The sequence below is a fragment of the Theobroma cacao genome, chromosome 7, assembly GCF_000208745.1.
Source record: "Theobroma cacao cultivar B97-61/B2 chromosome 7, Criollo_cocoa_genome_V2, whole genome shotgun sequence".
Lineage (NCBI taxonomy): Eukaryota > Viridiplantae > Streptophyta > Magnoliopsida > Malvales > Malvaceae > Theobroma > Theobroma cacao.
This window is the reverse complement of record NC_030856.1, coordinates 8,169,974-8,186,765: the sequence shown is the minus strand read 5'-3', so window position 1 is coordinate 8,186,765 and position 16,792 is coordinate 8,169,974. Positions and strand designations below refer to the sequence as shown.

Here is a 16,792-nt window from a genome sequence, read left to right as displayed (position 1 = left end):
GAGTTAATGAAATGAAAGTCATCTTCTTGTTTTATCTCTTATTACTATTTCTTTTATTTTGATAAAACGGTGCGTTGTTGAGTCGTTTTATTTGGTCAGTAAGGCTGAGAAAGCCACATTTTTTTATTTGCCTGGTATTCTTGTTATTTCTTCTTTACTATTGCTGTGGCTGTTGTAAGGCACAGAAATCCATTTCTGGTATCCTGTGTGCAGTTGTTTTCTTCTCTTGTTTCTTGTTTCCTTTTTCAATGCTGAGTATTTCGAGTCAATTGTTAATGCTCATATATATACACTCAAGAAAAGGATGAAGAAGTGATTTTTACACTCCAATTTTCTTCATTAAAAACTTCTGCTTTCTGCTCCTCTATTCTTCATTTTTTATGTTTATCAATTGAGTTTGATAAATTTTAATAAGGAAAAACAGATTCAATCAAATAACAAAATTGTGTTTCATTTATATTCTTGTGAAAAATACAATTATCACATCAAACTAATAAATCTTTGCAAATGCACCTTAAAAGTAATCACATCAAACAAGGAAAATGTTCATTGTACCTTTCCTTCAAAAAAAAAAAACCCTTTCCTAGTTAAGGTGTTCTGACAGCTAATCATGTCACTGTTCTTAGTTTGTCGAATCTCTATTCTGCCAATAACCAGAAGTCAAATTGACTGGATAGAGATCAGCCGCAGATGTAGAAGAGGAAGTCCATGGCCCATCTGATAACATACTCTTTGTCTGGCTATTATCTGCATCATTTTGTTCAAGTTGCAGGTACAACTTTTTCATTGCTTCAGCATTCATCTCTTTTGCAGAAAAACTTGAATCTATAAACTCAGAAATAGCAGCCCTGCCTTCAAGCATGCTCACCACAGAAGACATGGAAGGCCTAGCTGCAGCAGTAGGATTTGTGCATAGGAGAGCTACATTTATCATTGCCATCACCTCTTCTATGTTGCACTCAGAGCCTATCCTTGGGTCGACTAAATCCAACAAGTTCCCTTTCTCCTTCAAAATATGAGCCTAGATACACAAAATTTCATTGCCACATTAAGATTCATTTCAGAAAATATTACACTCAAAACTGACAAATGCCTAAGCTCCAATTGCTATAATAGGAATGAAACATCAATGTGTCCGTGCTGCAATCTTATAAGAGTAAGCATTCCCTCATTAAAGGATTATGCAGCATCTTGTATTTAATAACTCAATCCTACAGCCTCTTTCATTTAATTTTGATAAGACATTCCTCCAAAAAAAAATGGTAAGACAGCATAACATGTATAAACAACAGAATTAAGAAAGAATGAGAGCAGTTACCCAATCAAGGAGATAGAAAGATTCTTCCTTTGATCGGCTTTTAGTGTTGCACATGCCACTAACAATTTCCAGGGCCACAATCCCAAAACTATATACATCTGCTTTGTCAGATAAACGACCATGCATTGCATATTCAGGAGCCATATAGCCACTGCAAAGTTAATAAGATTAATTAAATACAGCTTTTTTTTTTTGGTGTTAAGCATTTTATAGATTTCAAACAGCAAGCACTGCTGTCATTATAACATTTATATTGGTGGAATCATAAGCACACTGTGTCAAGTTGCATTGGAAACCTCCTAACCTAGAAATTTATGTACTGTCAAAACATTTGTAAGAGTGAAATTGAGAACGTAGAGAAGCAGCCTTTCAAACAAAAAAAAAATGTAGAGAAGCAAATCTCTGTCTCTGTGCATATTTATCTCATGGGAAATTTTCTATCATTCATTGGCACATGAGAAAAAAGAAAAAGCATATAAGTGAAGAAAAGAAACACATTGACAACCAGTCTGAACAGAGATGCTTACTAAGTTCCAGCTACTCGGGTGCTTATGTGGGTATTCTCCTCTTCATCAAGCTTGGCCAAACCAAAGTCAGATATTTTAGGGTTTAGATTCTTATCAAGCAACACATTGGTGGCCTTAATGTCTCTATGGACTACCTTCAACCTTGATTCTTCGTGGAGATAAGCTAAACCTCTTGCTATACCAATGCAGATCTTCCGTCTTGTCGGCCACTCTAATTTCAACTGAAACTCTTCTGGGCCTTTTAGTATACAAATAAAGAGAAGCTCAGATATACCATCATTCCTTTCTTCATATATTATTAATAATAAGCATTCACACGTGTACGGGTGTGTGTGTGTGCACGCTTGCATGAAATAGATGTCATTAATACCAAAGGGAGTAAAAGTAAATCATGTGGACGAGATCTACCAAACAATGCACGAGCAAGGCTATTGTTTTCCAAGTACTCGTATATAAGCAGCAATTGATTTCCTTCAATGCAGCATCCATACAGCTTCACCAAATGAGGATGTTGCAGAGCTGAAATCATGCCAATCTCAGTCACAAACTCACGATTTCCTTGCTTTGATCTAGCGGATAGCTGCTTAACAGCAATTACTGTGCCATCTGCAAGAATGCCCTGCATTTGAAAAACATTACCAGGTTCAATCAACAAAAAAGTACCTGGAGGAAGTGCTGCAGTAAGAATGGTCCAAGTGCAAGTGATCAGGAGAAAAAATGTGTTTCACGTGATACCTTGTAAACAGGACCGAAACCACCTTCTCCAATCTTATTAGCAGCATCAAAGTTGTTTGTGGCAGCTTTAATCTGTCTTAAGGTAAAAGAATTGGTCTGCAACTCTAGTCCTTTAAGATCTGCAGAAGTGCTAAGCTAAATGAGAAGCATCCTAGTGTCTTAAGACAGGTCTGAATGGAGTAATGAACACTGATAATGTCCCAAAATGGTGAAATGGGTCATTTCCTAGTAATATTTTACACTAACACATTATGTCTACAAGTTCACTGAATATATTGATTTCTCTCTAAATACCTTGTTCCAATGTACTCTTCTGTCTTAAACAGCCATTCCACCACAGGATACCCCCAATCAGGAAGATGGCAAATGCTGTTCCAGCCACGATTCCAACCACCATGCCTATAGAGATGCCATTACTACCCCCATTTTCTGGTGGTGGTGGTGGTGGTATATAACCTAGTTGAAGAAAATTATAGAAAAGTTATTTATGAAGATGAATATACTACAATTCATTATATAAAACAAAAATAAACACATTCTATTTCCTCATGATAATAAAAAGTTTCAGCATGTAGATTCCTAAAATCTTAAGGAACACAAGTAGCATGATCTAAAATGAAATTTCCTAGCTATATTGCATTTGTAACAAAGCCATCAAAATAGCATGGTTTTGAACAAGATGAGGCAGTGTGACACAAAGAGAGACAAGAAGAATATATACTCCAATTGACAACCTACCAGGATCAAAAATGGATATTGCTGAGATAAGAGGACCATAAACTCCTCTCACCGGAATAGAAGTTGTCCCTTTTCCGGCCCAACGCAAATGGATCTCCAAAGTATCATCTTCCACAGTTGCAGTAAAATTTTTTACAATTGGTTTGGCGGCTCCACCTGCTTCATCCTTAATATTGAAATCCTTCAGCACGCGCTTTCCCTGCAATTATCCATTCCATATAACCGAACTATCCATCAGGGCACATGTTGTAAAGCTTACTTTGTTCAGTTCTTAATGGATAATAGGAATTTGAAGTTGATTGGCCAAAGCTCCTTCACTGGCTCAAATTCAATCAGAATGTGAAGTTTTGAAGTTCCTCTTACATCAGAACATCTTTAACAGAATAGTATTGAAATACCTGAATGTACACATCAAATATCCGCCTCCCTAAGCTGCTAAAATTTTGACCATCAGCGAACTGTATCTCGGCAAAATGGAGGCTTATGTTGTATGTGCGATTTGCCAGACAGAATGCATAGTAAGTCAAAGAGCTAGGTGAAAGGCGAGCGGTTCTGTACAGTTCATCAATCATAAGAAGTTGCATGTTTTCCGAAACATAGATGTCATCTGAACGATCATCACCCAAGAAAATACCGGTGTTGCTAAATGCCCAAGTATTTGTACTTTGGAAAAATGTTGAAGGCCCAGCTGTACCATAATCAGCTTCATAGGTGGTTCCATTAACATTTTCTTCTCTCCCTCCACAATTGATATAAAGAAAGTGCAAAGCTGAGGTATAAAGGAACAACAGTTCAATAAGTATTGGAGGAAAATACAAACAGAGTGAATCAGCCGCATAGAAAACAAGAAAAAAGACGAAAAGTTACTAGGACTTTCTCATCCTATTCTTCCTCTTCTTTTCTTTAATTTTTTTTAGGCAGAGGTATGGTGAGAGGGGAAGAGGACACCAGAATTTAGGGACATTGAAACTGATTTAAGTTGTTCTTTCTTTTTTGTCTCCTGACCATAGGAAACAACTTAATCTTTTTCATTCTTCTTTCCATTCTACAAAGTGCTTAGCTGTAAAATCTCCCCTGATGATTGCAACGCAACTTTAAACAGACTTAGGAGACAGTTAAGCACAAGTTACTCAGATAGTAGATCTCAACCCCCAATTTTCAATCTCAAATGAGTCAAGTAGTTCGTATAGCAACTTAGGTCAGAGCATTTGCAGAAACTAGATCCTTGATTTTTTGAAAGAAAAACAGAGAGAATATTCTGAAGTCTGTAGTATGCATGCAAGTAGATGCTTTTTTAGTGAAGCTACATTACAAAAACCCCTTCGTTTTTCTCCTTCTAAAACTTCTTCAAGTCCTCTCAGAAAACATACCAGGTCTATGAATAATTCTAAGACACTTGCACCATAGACTTAGAAGGTAACCAGAGTGAGGTAAAGACCCTTTAAACCCTTTGCTTCCAGGGCAAAGCATTGTAGAAACTAACATTATTAAGAAGCATATAAAATTTCCACTTACTTTTAGTACAGTTATGGCTTGCCAAACATGAAACAATTCCTCTGGTAAAACAAATATTAGTCCCGGAGAAAAGTCAATCATTATAACAGCAAAATCACAGTCTTATCAAAGATAATGAAAGTTATAATATTGTCTTTAACACTTACGAGTTGTTAACCCTCGAAATGCTCGCAAACAAGTTCCTACAGACAAAAGACATATTATAAAAAGCATATACCAAAGATCCACTCACAAAGAAAAACACAAAAAACAAAATTAGTTGAGAGCATTCTTACACGCTATTGTGTTCACAGCCTGATGCACCTGTGCTTGTGAAGTTGTTATATGAAACATCCCTACAAATAGAATTGTTCAAACTATTAGTTTCATTAAATGGTTTTTTTTTTGCTTTTTTGAAAAGCAATGATTTATTCATCCACTACCAGTTATGCCATGGCAAGTCTTTAACCTGTTTGGCAAAAGACTTTTGGTGGTATGAAGAATCTGGTATGGGCAAAAACTAAATCCTTACGAAAGATAACACTGCACCACAAAACCATTGGCAGCATTCTATCTCTTCCAGGACCACATCAATAAAGACAACTAACATTAAAAAGAACTAACTAGTTAACCTAGAAGGCCTGACTTCAGCAATTCCGTTTGACCTTCAAACAGTCCTATTCACAAAATTTCAACCAATCATACATTTTCAGAACCATTATCACTACAATACGCCCTTTCAAAAAATACTCAAGCAAACCTCGCTGCCCCGCTCAAAAACCTAAAGAGTGAAGCAAATCAGATCTCCTTGCAGACTCGGCATGGCCCCAAACTCATGACTCTACCCCACGAAACCAGCTGTAAATTCGTCCCTCATAATCAACAGGTTCTAGAAATCATCAAGACACAACTGCAGACATTCCAGAGATGAACAACCTCATTCCATGACCAGATTTGCACAAAGATCAGCCACTTTAATCCGTCTAACCCGATCAAAGAAGCCTATTGCAGACTCCATGACAACCCACAACATATGACTGAACCCTCACCCCAGTACTTGAAACATAAGTCCCATTATTTACCACCACAATCTTTTAGTCAACTTGCCTCTCAATCGGACCAACACAAAAGCATCAATCCCCAAAATAAAATTAGCCCATACTTTGATCACAAAACAAATTTCTCCAAACCACCAAGACTCCCTCTCCAAATCCCCTACCTCACTCTTACCACTCCTCAACCCCCACTGAGATTAAATCATGCCCCATCCTTACCCAAGCATCAAACTACAATCCTAAATCCCTCCATGTTATTTGGTCCACTTAATTCTGTATCCCTAACATGTCTTTTCCCCAATTCCTTCGTTTCCCACAACAACCACTTCATTTTTTTTTTCTTTATCATCTACCTTTTTACCTATTCCTTTGTCACAACTCCTGAATTAACCTTTGGGACCTGGCTCTATTTAGATTCATTAAATGGTTATTGATTAAATGATTTGACTATGACTTTTCTCTTTTATTAAGTTGCAAATACAATAAACTGATATTCAAATTTCCTTTGTGCAATCAATTTTTTAAGGCCACAGCCATAGCTAAAGCAGGATTATACAAATTAAACTCTATGCCATATCACTTACCTATGCAAGTTTCACTCGTAAATCGAAGAATCAAACTTCTTTTGGTTAATTGAAGAATATTAAACTTCTTGCGCATAAAATGTCATAGAACATATGGAAGAGAATCTTACATTTCTTCTTTTGTGTTCAGTATCCATCCAGGGACTTCTCCAGTGAACATGTTTCCATTTAAAAACCTAATAAAAGAAATTATGAAGTTACTGCAATTAGGTATTCTGCACTAAACTAAAAATACTTATCAGGAAAATTTATCAGTTGTGATGACAAAATCTGAGGATAATGAAGGAAGTACAGTTATCAATCCTCTGACAGAGGAACAAGTAACTTTAGAATATCTATTGCATGGCCGACATGTTTCTAGATTGATGAACTGAAACCCTTGCTGCTGATTAGATAATCATATTCACTGAATAAGTTTAAGTTCTGTCTTCTACCACTAAAAATTGTGGTTGCCCTTTGGTAAAGACACCAACCCTCTTAGGAGGTGGAAGTCCTGCAGGGCTAGGGTTCTAACCTCAGCTCCTGCAAAACCCAGCTGTTTATATCTCCTTAAATCCATTATGCCAGAAAAACCAAAACAAGAAAATTTACACTAAAAACTCAAATCCTTACAATTGATCCAAATTTGAAAGAGCAGAAAGTTTAGTTGGAATTTCTCCACTGAGTCTGTTAAAGCTGAGATCTCTGCAAGAATATTTATAAAAGGGTATTAAAACTACATCATCTCAGAAAATTTTATCAATTAAATTTCTTGAATAATCAAGATAGGAAAAAAAAAGGCATAAAAAATAATAAAAACAATGCATCTAAATTCACAAGTAAATTAAGTGCTAAGACAAGTAAAAACTTAAAACTAAATGAACTTTTTTTATGCCCTTTGAAATGCACACACAAATATGCAAGGTGAAAGCTCTGTATTTGCTTTGAGGAACTAAATATAGTAACAAAAGAATTAAATTTGAGCCATGAGCAAAGGATTTTTTCCATATTCTACTAGCAGCAAGATTATGTTGCAGAACGAGTAGTCAAGATGAATTATTTGTGCCTATACCTTTTTATGTCATCATAACATAACATTAGCCAATAGAAGAACATCACAGTTCTTCAAATAGAAAGTTATATGCTGAAACATAAATTGAAAGAGCTTTTCTTCTTTTAAGGGAAGAAACCAAGTTTATTACTCACAAAATCTTTAATGTTGTCAATGTACTAAGATTATCGGGTAACTCTCCAATGAGATTGCAACTCCTCAACATCCTATCATACAATCAGATATATCCATTGTTAGTGTTAGAGAAAAAAAAAATCTCAGAACTTAAATCAGTCTCTGCCTTATTGCAGAGTTTTACTTACAGTCTATCCAACTTAGGCAAATTACCAAGTTGTGGAAAAGTTGCCTCAGCTCCATTCAAGTCACTAATTATCCTGCAAACCCAATATTCAACAAACAACAAACATGTTCATACAATCATAATGTCCCAAGTTTATAACTTGAAATCTTTGAAATTTAACATCTGTTCTTACATGTATTTTAAATTTTCTAAAGCACCAATGTCTGGAATTGGCCCACTCAAACCACTTCCCTCGATGTATCTGTCATTATTTATTTAAATGATTGATAAAGCAAAAATATTTCTAATTAATGACAAAAATTACACTTAAATATGCATCACAAAAAATAATTAAAGCTCTCACATTTCTTCAAGTTTTGTCCATTTCTGGAATATGAAGTCGGGAATCTTTCCTGTGAAGTTGTTGTCACTAATCCGACTGTTGAGAAAACAAAAAATAAGCATAACTGGCATAGTAGACTGTAATCAATTTTGAGTATGTAAAACTATGAAAATGAAATTTCTGATAACATATACAGAAGAAAATTAGAAGCTTACAACTCCTTCAATGTAGTCAGCCTAGCAAATTCTGCAGGCAGCTCTCCACTAAAATTGTTGGAATTAAGAAGCCTAGAAAACCAAGAGAAAGCAGATATTAAATCAAACGCACGAAAAACAATCATTCAAGGATATGAAGATGGATGGAAATGATTCAAAATTTCTGTTTTTTTTTTTGGAAGAAAAATATTACAAATTAGATATCAGGAGATATACCTTTAATTTCCTCAAAGATTGTAAATGCCTTGGTAGACAACATAACATTTGGTCATTTTTCTTTCTTAGTTTGCGGGGAGAGTCTAATTAGTCGATTTTATGCTTCATATCATGCTTGTTACTAGGAGCGTATTCTTACTGCCAACAATCATTACAGGGTTGAAGATGCATGCCCCTAAAGGCTAATAGCTTATGTTGTTGCGACTCTTTATTTCTTTAAAATACCTACGTCAATACATATACGGTGGACATTATATGGAGGTCTAACTGTTGAAATACAACTTGCATTGAAAACCACATCAGTTCATGCTATTATCCTTAGGATTATATGTGATTATTTTTTTATCAGGATAGCTAGCTTACTGTTAAATTATGTTAGTTATGCATCTAGTGAATGACTAATGTAATTATTAACATATAATCTTGTGCCTAGCTATCATTCAAAGCTTGCTCGTTAAGTATTTGCTATGTATATTTTCTAAGTTGTATATCAGAATTAGCAAAACCCTATTGTTTAGAACAAATATTTTCACTTACTCTATTCCTCAAGCTTAACTGCTTATTCACTGATAGGCTGTGTTCATCCTATCTTTACTAAAAAAGCAACATGGTATCAGAGTTTTCATAGTCTAAGAAGCCTAGTAGCAAACTTGAAAAACTTTCACAAAGAAAAAAAAAATCAAAAACACTCCATCAAAACATGCTTCAAATGGCAACATTTCATCCATTTCACCATCAGTCTTCAATGGTGACAACTATGCTATTTGGGCAGTTAAAATGAAAGCCTTCCTTGAAGCTTTCGACCTTTGGGAGGTAGTTGAATAAGGAAGAGAGCATCCTGCACTAAGAGCCAATCTCACCATAATTCAAGGCACTGTCTTATATTCACACTATTGTGACTAATGCAATATTCACAAGAATCATGCCTTGTGAAACAGCTAAGGAAGCTTGGGATAAGGTCAAGGAGGAGTTCCAAGGGTTAGATAAAACTAGAAAGATGCAAGTTTTGAACCTAATGAGACAATTTCAAGTGCTAAAGATTAAGGAGGATGAGATAATGAAGGATTATGTGGATAAGCTCACAAAGATAGTTAATCAAGTTAGGCTTTTGGAGCTTAGTTGTTAGATTCAAGAATTGTGGAAAAAGGTAGTGATTAGTATTCTTGAGAGATTTGAGTAAAGAATCGCAGCTTTTGAGTAATCAAAAGACCTCACCACGATGACCTTTCAAGAGTTAGTTAATGCTCTTCAAGCTTCTGAAGCAAGAAGGCAGATCAAACTTAAAGAGAGCACATTGACAACATTACAAGCAAAGTTTAAAGAGAAAAATGTTCTCCATAACTCCTGTAGAAAGTCTCTAAGTGAAAAGAAAGATAAAGAGAAGGCTTCTACTTCAAAACAGAGACAAAATGGAACAAAACCAAAAATGCAATGTGTTCTTACTCTAAAAGGACTAACCATACTGAAAAATACTATTGGCTTAGGGCAAATGTTAAATGTAAAAAGTGCAATAAACTTGGTCATGTGGGAAAAGTATGTAAGAATAAGGGAAATGTGCCAAATTAGCAAGCTCAAGTCTCAACAAAAGCTAAACCTACTGAAAAGTTATTGTTCATGGCATCTGATGGCAAAATAAGAAAGTCAGATCATACTTGGTTAATAGATAGTGGCTATTCAAGTCACATAACTCCAAATCCATCCTTGCTTTCTTCCATTGATTAAGGTTTGCGTACTAAGATCGAAATTCGTAATGGTGATTACTTCGATTCTATTGGAAAAGGCACAGTAGTTATCACAACACCAATTGGAACCAGGTATGTCACTGATATTTATTTGGTACCTAAAGCTAGTTAGAATTGATTGAGTATAGGTCAAATAATTGATAATGACTACACTTTGTTGTTCAAGAACAAAGCATGCACCATAATTGAGCCTTCTGATAGTGTTTTAATGATAGTGAAGATGAGAAATAAATGTTTTCCTTTGGATATGCAGCACTTAAGCCTTAGTGTAGTTGAAAAGGTAAATGCTAATGTGTTTGAGCTATGGCATAAACATTTGGGACATTGCAATTAACCATGAAGTTTCTCAATTTTGGAAATTTTGTGACTAAAATGCCCTTTGTTGATGTGCACACTGATATTTGTGAAACTTGTCAGTTAGGAAAGCAAACTAGGTTCCCTTTTCCAACTTCAAGCTCTAAAAGAGCCTCAGAGAAGCTAGAACTGGTACATTCAAATGTTTGTGGTCTTATGAGCATTGAGTCTTTGAATGCTAGTAAGTATTTCTTAATGTTTATTGATAACTACTCATGGTCTACTTGGATTCATTTCCTCAAGCACAAATCTGATGTATTCAGCATATTTAAGAAATTCAAAGCTTCTGATGAGCTTTAATCAAGGTGAAAGGTGAAATGTTTGAGAAGTGACCATAGAGGGGAGTTCACTTCAGATGAGTTTGAAGGGTTTTTATCTACTGCTGGTATTAAATATCAATTCACTACTCCCTATCCACCTCAACAAAGTGGGGTTTGTGAAAGAAAGAATAGGACAGTATTGACTATGACTAGGTGCTTGCTATTTGAAAAATCAATGCCCAAGTTTTTTAGGCCGAAGCTACCAGCATTGCCATTTATTTGCAAAACATACTTCCAACATGGGCATTGAACAAAGTGACACCTTATTAAGCTCAACACCATGTCAAGCCAGCAATGGAACATCTTAGAATATTTGGTAGCATTTGCTACATTCATGTACCAGAGGGAAAAAGAACTAAATTGGATCCTAAAGCAGAGCTTGGAGTATTCTTAGGCCATACAGTTTGCAAGCCAAGGGCTATAGGGTCTTCAATATAAATTTAAAGAAGGTTAAAGTTGTAAGAGATGTCATATTTGATGAAAATGAAAGGTAGAATTAGGAGTCTAACCTGGTTGAGACATCTGATGACAGAATACTTGGTTCAAGGTCATTGTTAGAAGTCATTTATGAACCTGATTGTGATCCTGATGACATTGAATTTGTGGTCAGAGGTTCCAGGAGTTTGGAAAACATCCATGATAGATGCAATATGGCTATCTTAGATCCTACATATTATTATGCAGCCAAAGATCAAGCTCATTGGCAAGCTGCAATGCAGGAAGAGCTGAAAATGATCAATAAAAACAAAACTTGGTCCTTAGTGGAAAGGATAGACTCCATGAATCTCATTGGAACTAAGTGGATTTTTAGAACCAAGTATAATGCAAATGGTTCAGTCAATAAACACAAGGCTAGATTGGTTGTGAAGGGGTATGCTCAAATGCCAAGTATTGACTATGCTGAAACCTTTGCACTTGTTGCCAGATTTGAGATAATCAATCAGGTTGCTCAATTCAATTGCAAGAAGCCTTGGTTGAGATGTCCATCATCTATCAAGATAGCATTCTTGAATAAAGACTTAACTGAAGATATTGAAATACCTGAAGGACTAAAAGTCAAGGGCAAGGTCAACCTTGTGTACAAACTGCATAAAGCTCTGGGCTCAAGCAGGCCCCTAGAGCTTGGTATAGTAAAATTGAAACCTACCTAACCTCAAAAAAGTTCTCTAGAAGCATGAATGAACCTCCCTTGTATGTGTTACAAGCTAATGAAATAGTGAAATTGATAGTATCATTATATGTAAATGACCTGTTTATTACGGGTTCTAAAAGAAAGTTCATCATGTAGTTCAAGAATGCAATGAAATATGAATTTGAAAGGAATGATCGGGAAAAATGAAGTTTTACCTTAAATACCAAGTTGATTAGATTTCACAAGGTATTTTTCTTTCCCAGAAAAACTACATTTTTTATATTCTTAAGAAGTTTAATATGTTGAGTTGCAAACCTATTGGTTGTCCTATGGTTGTGAATACCAAAGTTGATGTTGGTGATCTTCCTAAGTTTACTAAGCCTATATTATATAAGAGCCTGATAGGGAGTTTATTGTACGTATATGGCACTCGACCAGACATTATGTTCTCAGTAAGTTACCTTTCAAGATTCATGCAAACTCCTTCAATTCAACATTTCAAAGCTACCAAAAGAGTTTTAAGGTACTTGAAAGGCACCTTAGACTTTGGTTTGAGTTACAAAAGAATTTCTAAAGTTCAACTATGTGGTTTCAGTGATAGTGATTATGCAAGGGACTCTACAGATTGTAAAAGCACTTTAGGCTATGTTTTTTTCATTGGGAATGCTGCTTTCAGTTGGAATTCTAGGAAGCGAGATGTTGTAGCTCAATTAACAACTGAAGCAGAGTATATCGCTGTTGTAGCTACCACTAATCAACCAATATAGATCAGAAAATTACTTCAAGATTTGAAGCTTGAACAGAAAGGAGCGTTGAGTTATTTTTGGATAACAATAGTGCCACTTCTATTGCTAAGAATCCTATTAACCATGGTAAAACAAAACACATTAAAGTCAGGCTCCATGCTATACATGAAATAGAAAGCAATGGTGAAGTTAAGTACAGCTATTGCAGTTTTAAAGATCAAGTGGCTAATATTTTCACTAAACCATTGTCAATGTAGAGGTTTGAAGACCATAGATTGATGCTAGGGGTTTGCAAAGCAAGTCCTAAAGAGGAGTGTTGGAATAGGACTTGCATTGAAAACCATATCAGTTCATGCTATATTAACCTTAGGACTATGTGTGACTATTTTTGTATTAGGACAGCTAGCTTACCGTCAAATTATGATAGCTATGCACCTAGTGAATGACTTATGTGATGATTAGCGTGTAATCTTGTGCCTAGCTTCTTTTCAAAGCGTGCTTGTTAAGTCTTTGCAATGTATATTTTCTAAGTCAATGCATATCAAAACCAACAATTGTCTATTGTTTAGAACAAATATTTTTGCTTACCTTGTTCCTCAAGCTTAGCAACTTGTTTACTGATATGCTGTGTTGATCCTATCTTTACTTAAAAAAACAACACTAACCGTCCAAGTGTAAGAATGTACTTATATTGGGCACATACATGTATCTAAGACTCTTGTCCAATGAATCAAGTACCATGCCCTCAAGGTTTTAAAAAGGTAATGGTTGAAGAGATCAGATTGAATAGTGACCAAGTTGATGAAGAAAACGATTTAAAAAAAAATCATACTACATATACAAGAACGAAATTCTGCTAGGATTTAAAAAGGAAGAGACTCTCACATCCTTTCAATGTTGTGTAGATTCCATAGTGCAGGAGGCAAACTCCCCGCAAAGTTATTGTGCTCAAGGACTCTACACATTTTTTCAATAAAATAAAGTAGATTCATTAGACATTCATAACAAACATATTATAAATTGTCATAATGAAATGAGAAATATACTAGAACTTGCTACAAACCAACTCACAAGCTGGTAAGATTGCTTAAGTTTGCCAGCTCTTTTGGGATTGAACCTGTTAAACGATTTCCAAGAAGGGAACTGCAATAACATCAATTTTTTTCTTGTGAGCATAATAAGATACATTAGTTACATCTACCAAAACATATACTTGATTGATATATATATATATATGTTAAAAGAAAGCATACATATCAGTCAGTTGCATAGAACCCCATTCTGGAGGAATGGTGCCACTAAGATAGTTGCGAGTGAGATCACTGTAAGAAGAGTTACAACAAAGTCAGTCATGAAGGAAATAAATTTTACTATCTATTGAATTGAAGTAAGATAATGTGCTAAGCTATCATGAAAGAAGTTTGAAAGTTAAGGTACTTACATCTTTTTGAGGTAAGGGAACCTGACTAATTCTGGTGGAAGAGTACCAGTAAGATTTTGTCCCTTGAGCTCTCTGTTTCAACAGAAACCAGGGTCAGGGTTAATGATGCTTAAAATTATATATTAGTACTAGTTAGTAGTTAACATATCAACATTAATTTCCAAATAGTTGAAAATAAATAAAGAATTCTTTATTATTAAAACCATTAGTACTATTATTTTATGTGAATAACCTTTACATTATAATAGCTTATTCAACAAAAACATATGTTAGATGTGCTTTCGTTTTGTTAATCCTAACTGTCAAATTATTCTGTCCTTATCAATAAGAAAATTACATAAATTATTATATTATTTTCTCCACATACTGTTACGTCTCATCTCATTAATAATTGAAAGAAAAAGACTTATCCAAGTTTTAGATGCGAGAGAGAGAGAGAGGGCCAATCAGCCTTCTATATTCGACTGTAGATGACCCTTTGTTCTTTCACTATCATGAAAATACAACTTCTGGGTAGCCCGCCAACAAAAAGTCGGTCCCACTTTCCGATTCAATGTTCCATTGCCTATCTATCATCAGTCAACACTCCACAGCTGGTTGGTTGCTATTACTAAATTCTATAATAGCAAGTTAACCGGTTGACGCATCGTTGCCGACAAGCTTCTTAGACCTTTTCTTTGGTTTATGTTGAGACTTTTTCCTACGATACTAATCTTACTTTTTCCAACTTTCCACTATTTATTTGAAGACTATTGCCCTTGTTGATTGTTTGAACCGTTAACCTATAGTAATTCTTTCTTTGAGGTTCTAAGTAACTTGTAATTAATTTTGTTTAAGTCAATAATAAGGTATGTTTCATTTATGCATGGTAATTACTTGCATCAGCATCTTTCTGCTAACTTATAAAAGAAAAAAATTCGATTTTGTTCGATTACATTTTAAATTAATAACTAATGATTAATGCTTCAAATATATGGATAATCCATGAACAGATTTAGTTTAGAGTTTAAAAGATAAACTCCGGTGACAAAGAATTCATTTTAAGAGAGAGAGAGAGAGAGATGCTTACATGCTGATAATATGGCAAATGGTGTTACCGGAGAAAGTGCAATCACAGGTGACATTATTAGCATAATAAGATTTGGGTGGTACTACCTCTTCCCAGCTGCTGGGTCGACTACATGGATCAATGCCAAAATCCCAATTTCTCTTTCCTAGCGTCTCATTTATGCTTTTCAAGGCTTCCACTATACATATATAACATTTTTAAGTAGTATTCAATAACAAAAAAGTTCAAACAAAGTGAAAGAACATTGGGTGAAAATTACAAAAAGAATTAAGCCAAAGTTCTCTTTAGATTGTTGATTACCTTCATCCTTTGCAAGCGTAGCTCCGAATGTGAAAGTTGTAAGGCAACAGACAATGAATGTTGAAGTGAAAACAAGTCGAGGAAAGAACATCTTGGATGTTGAAGAGGAATACATTAGCTTCTTGCTTGATTTGAATGGAAAAAAAAAATGGCCGGAAAGAATGGTTTTTAATAAAGATATTTGAATATGAAAGTTGGAAGTTTCTCTGAAATGAAACAAAGCAAGAGGAAGAACATTATGTGCCGCCTTACAGAGAGAAACGAGAGAGGCATTGAAGAATTTTGAGTTAAGCGAAGCCAATAAATGTACTGTTATTAGATGTTCGTACGACTTGTAAACAAAAATATATTATTATATGGAGGCAAGTTGCATAAAAATCCTGCACGTGAAATTAATGAAAGGTCCCACTTATGGACGACGATGGAAACAGAAGTCCAGCTTCCTTGCTTTGATGATTTGTGCTTGTCATTCAAAGAAACTTGTAAAAATGAATTTACATAAAAAGTATTAAAAAAGAAATAGGGAACAACAAATCATCCTTTCAAAAATAATCTCAAGGATATACATGTAAAGGAACCCCATACAAAGGAACAAAGTAGTGTTATCCCTCTCAAAAACAATCTCAGGGGCCTGAAGTAGAAGATACACATGTGATGACAGTCCAAGACAAAGAAATAGAAGTGAATGAAGCGTTCTTCGATCGATCAGATGATGATCTCCATGGAGACATTTCAACAAGTGGCGGAAAGCACCCAACAGAGTCAGAGTCATGGGCATCCATGGAGACATTAATTTCAACAAGTCGTGGAAAGCACCCGACAGAGTCATGAAACCATGGGCAATAATCACAAGAGGATAAACCGGTCATCTATGAGTGTGAAGGCAGCAGCTCCTCTCGTAAGGCAGTAAATAGCAAAAAGCTTGAAATCCATCCCCAAACGAGCATTAAATATGATGGACCGGTCAATTTCCATCTTTGTCAAAGAATCCGCAAAGAAGTTAATTAACCTCCCTGTTTTAAATTTGACATCCCCAATCTACGGACTTTAATTTTATAAGTCAATAATTTATACTTAATTAGACAAGTTATAAGCATATAAGCACACTAGTAAACGTTATATATATATATAT

General features: G+C 35.1%; 1 protein-coding gene across 1 annotated transcript; it reads right to left on the bottom strand.

Moving 5' to 3' along the window:
• Positions 426 to 15,961, bottom strand: LOC18594355 (probable leucine-rich repeat receptor-like serine/threonine-protein kinase At3g14840). The gene is made up of 24 exons (XM_018124828.1): positions 15,661 to 15,961; positions 15,361 to 15,538; positions 14,292 to 14,363; positions 14,104 to 14,172; positions 13,922 to 13,993; positions 13,736 to 13,807; positions 8,341 to 8,412; positions 8,147 to 8,221; positions 7,976 to 8,044; positions 7,805 to 7,876; positions 7,637 to 7,708; positions 7,064 to 7,135; positions 6,562 to 6,627; positions 5,109 to 5,168; positions 4,980 to 5,015; positions 4,834 to 4,874; positions 3,717 to 4,087; positions 3,319 to 3,517; positions 2,875 to 3,036; positions 2,581 to 2,699; positions 2,254 to 2,464; positions 1,846 to 2,083; positions 1,319 to 1,469; positions 426 to 1,021 (listed from the first exon to the last, which is right to left on the bottom strand). Exons 1-24 carry the CDS (start codon positions 15,773 to 15,775, stop codon positions 623 to 625), a joined length of 3,063 nt encoding a protein of 1,020 aa, XP_017980317.1. The 5' UTR covers positions 15,776 to 15,961; the 3' UTR covers positions 426 to 622.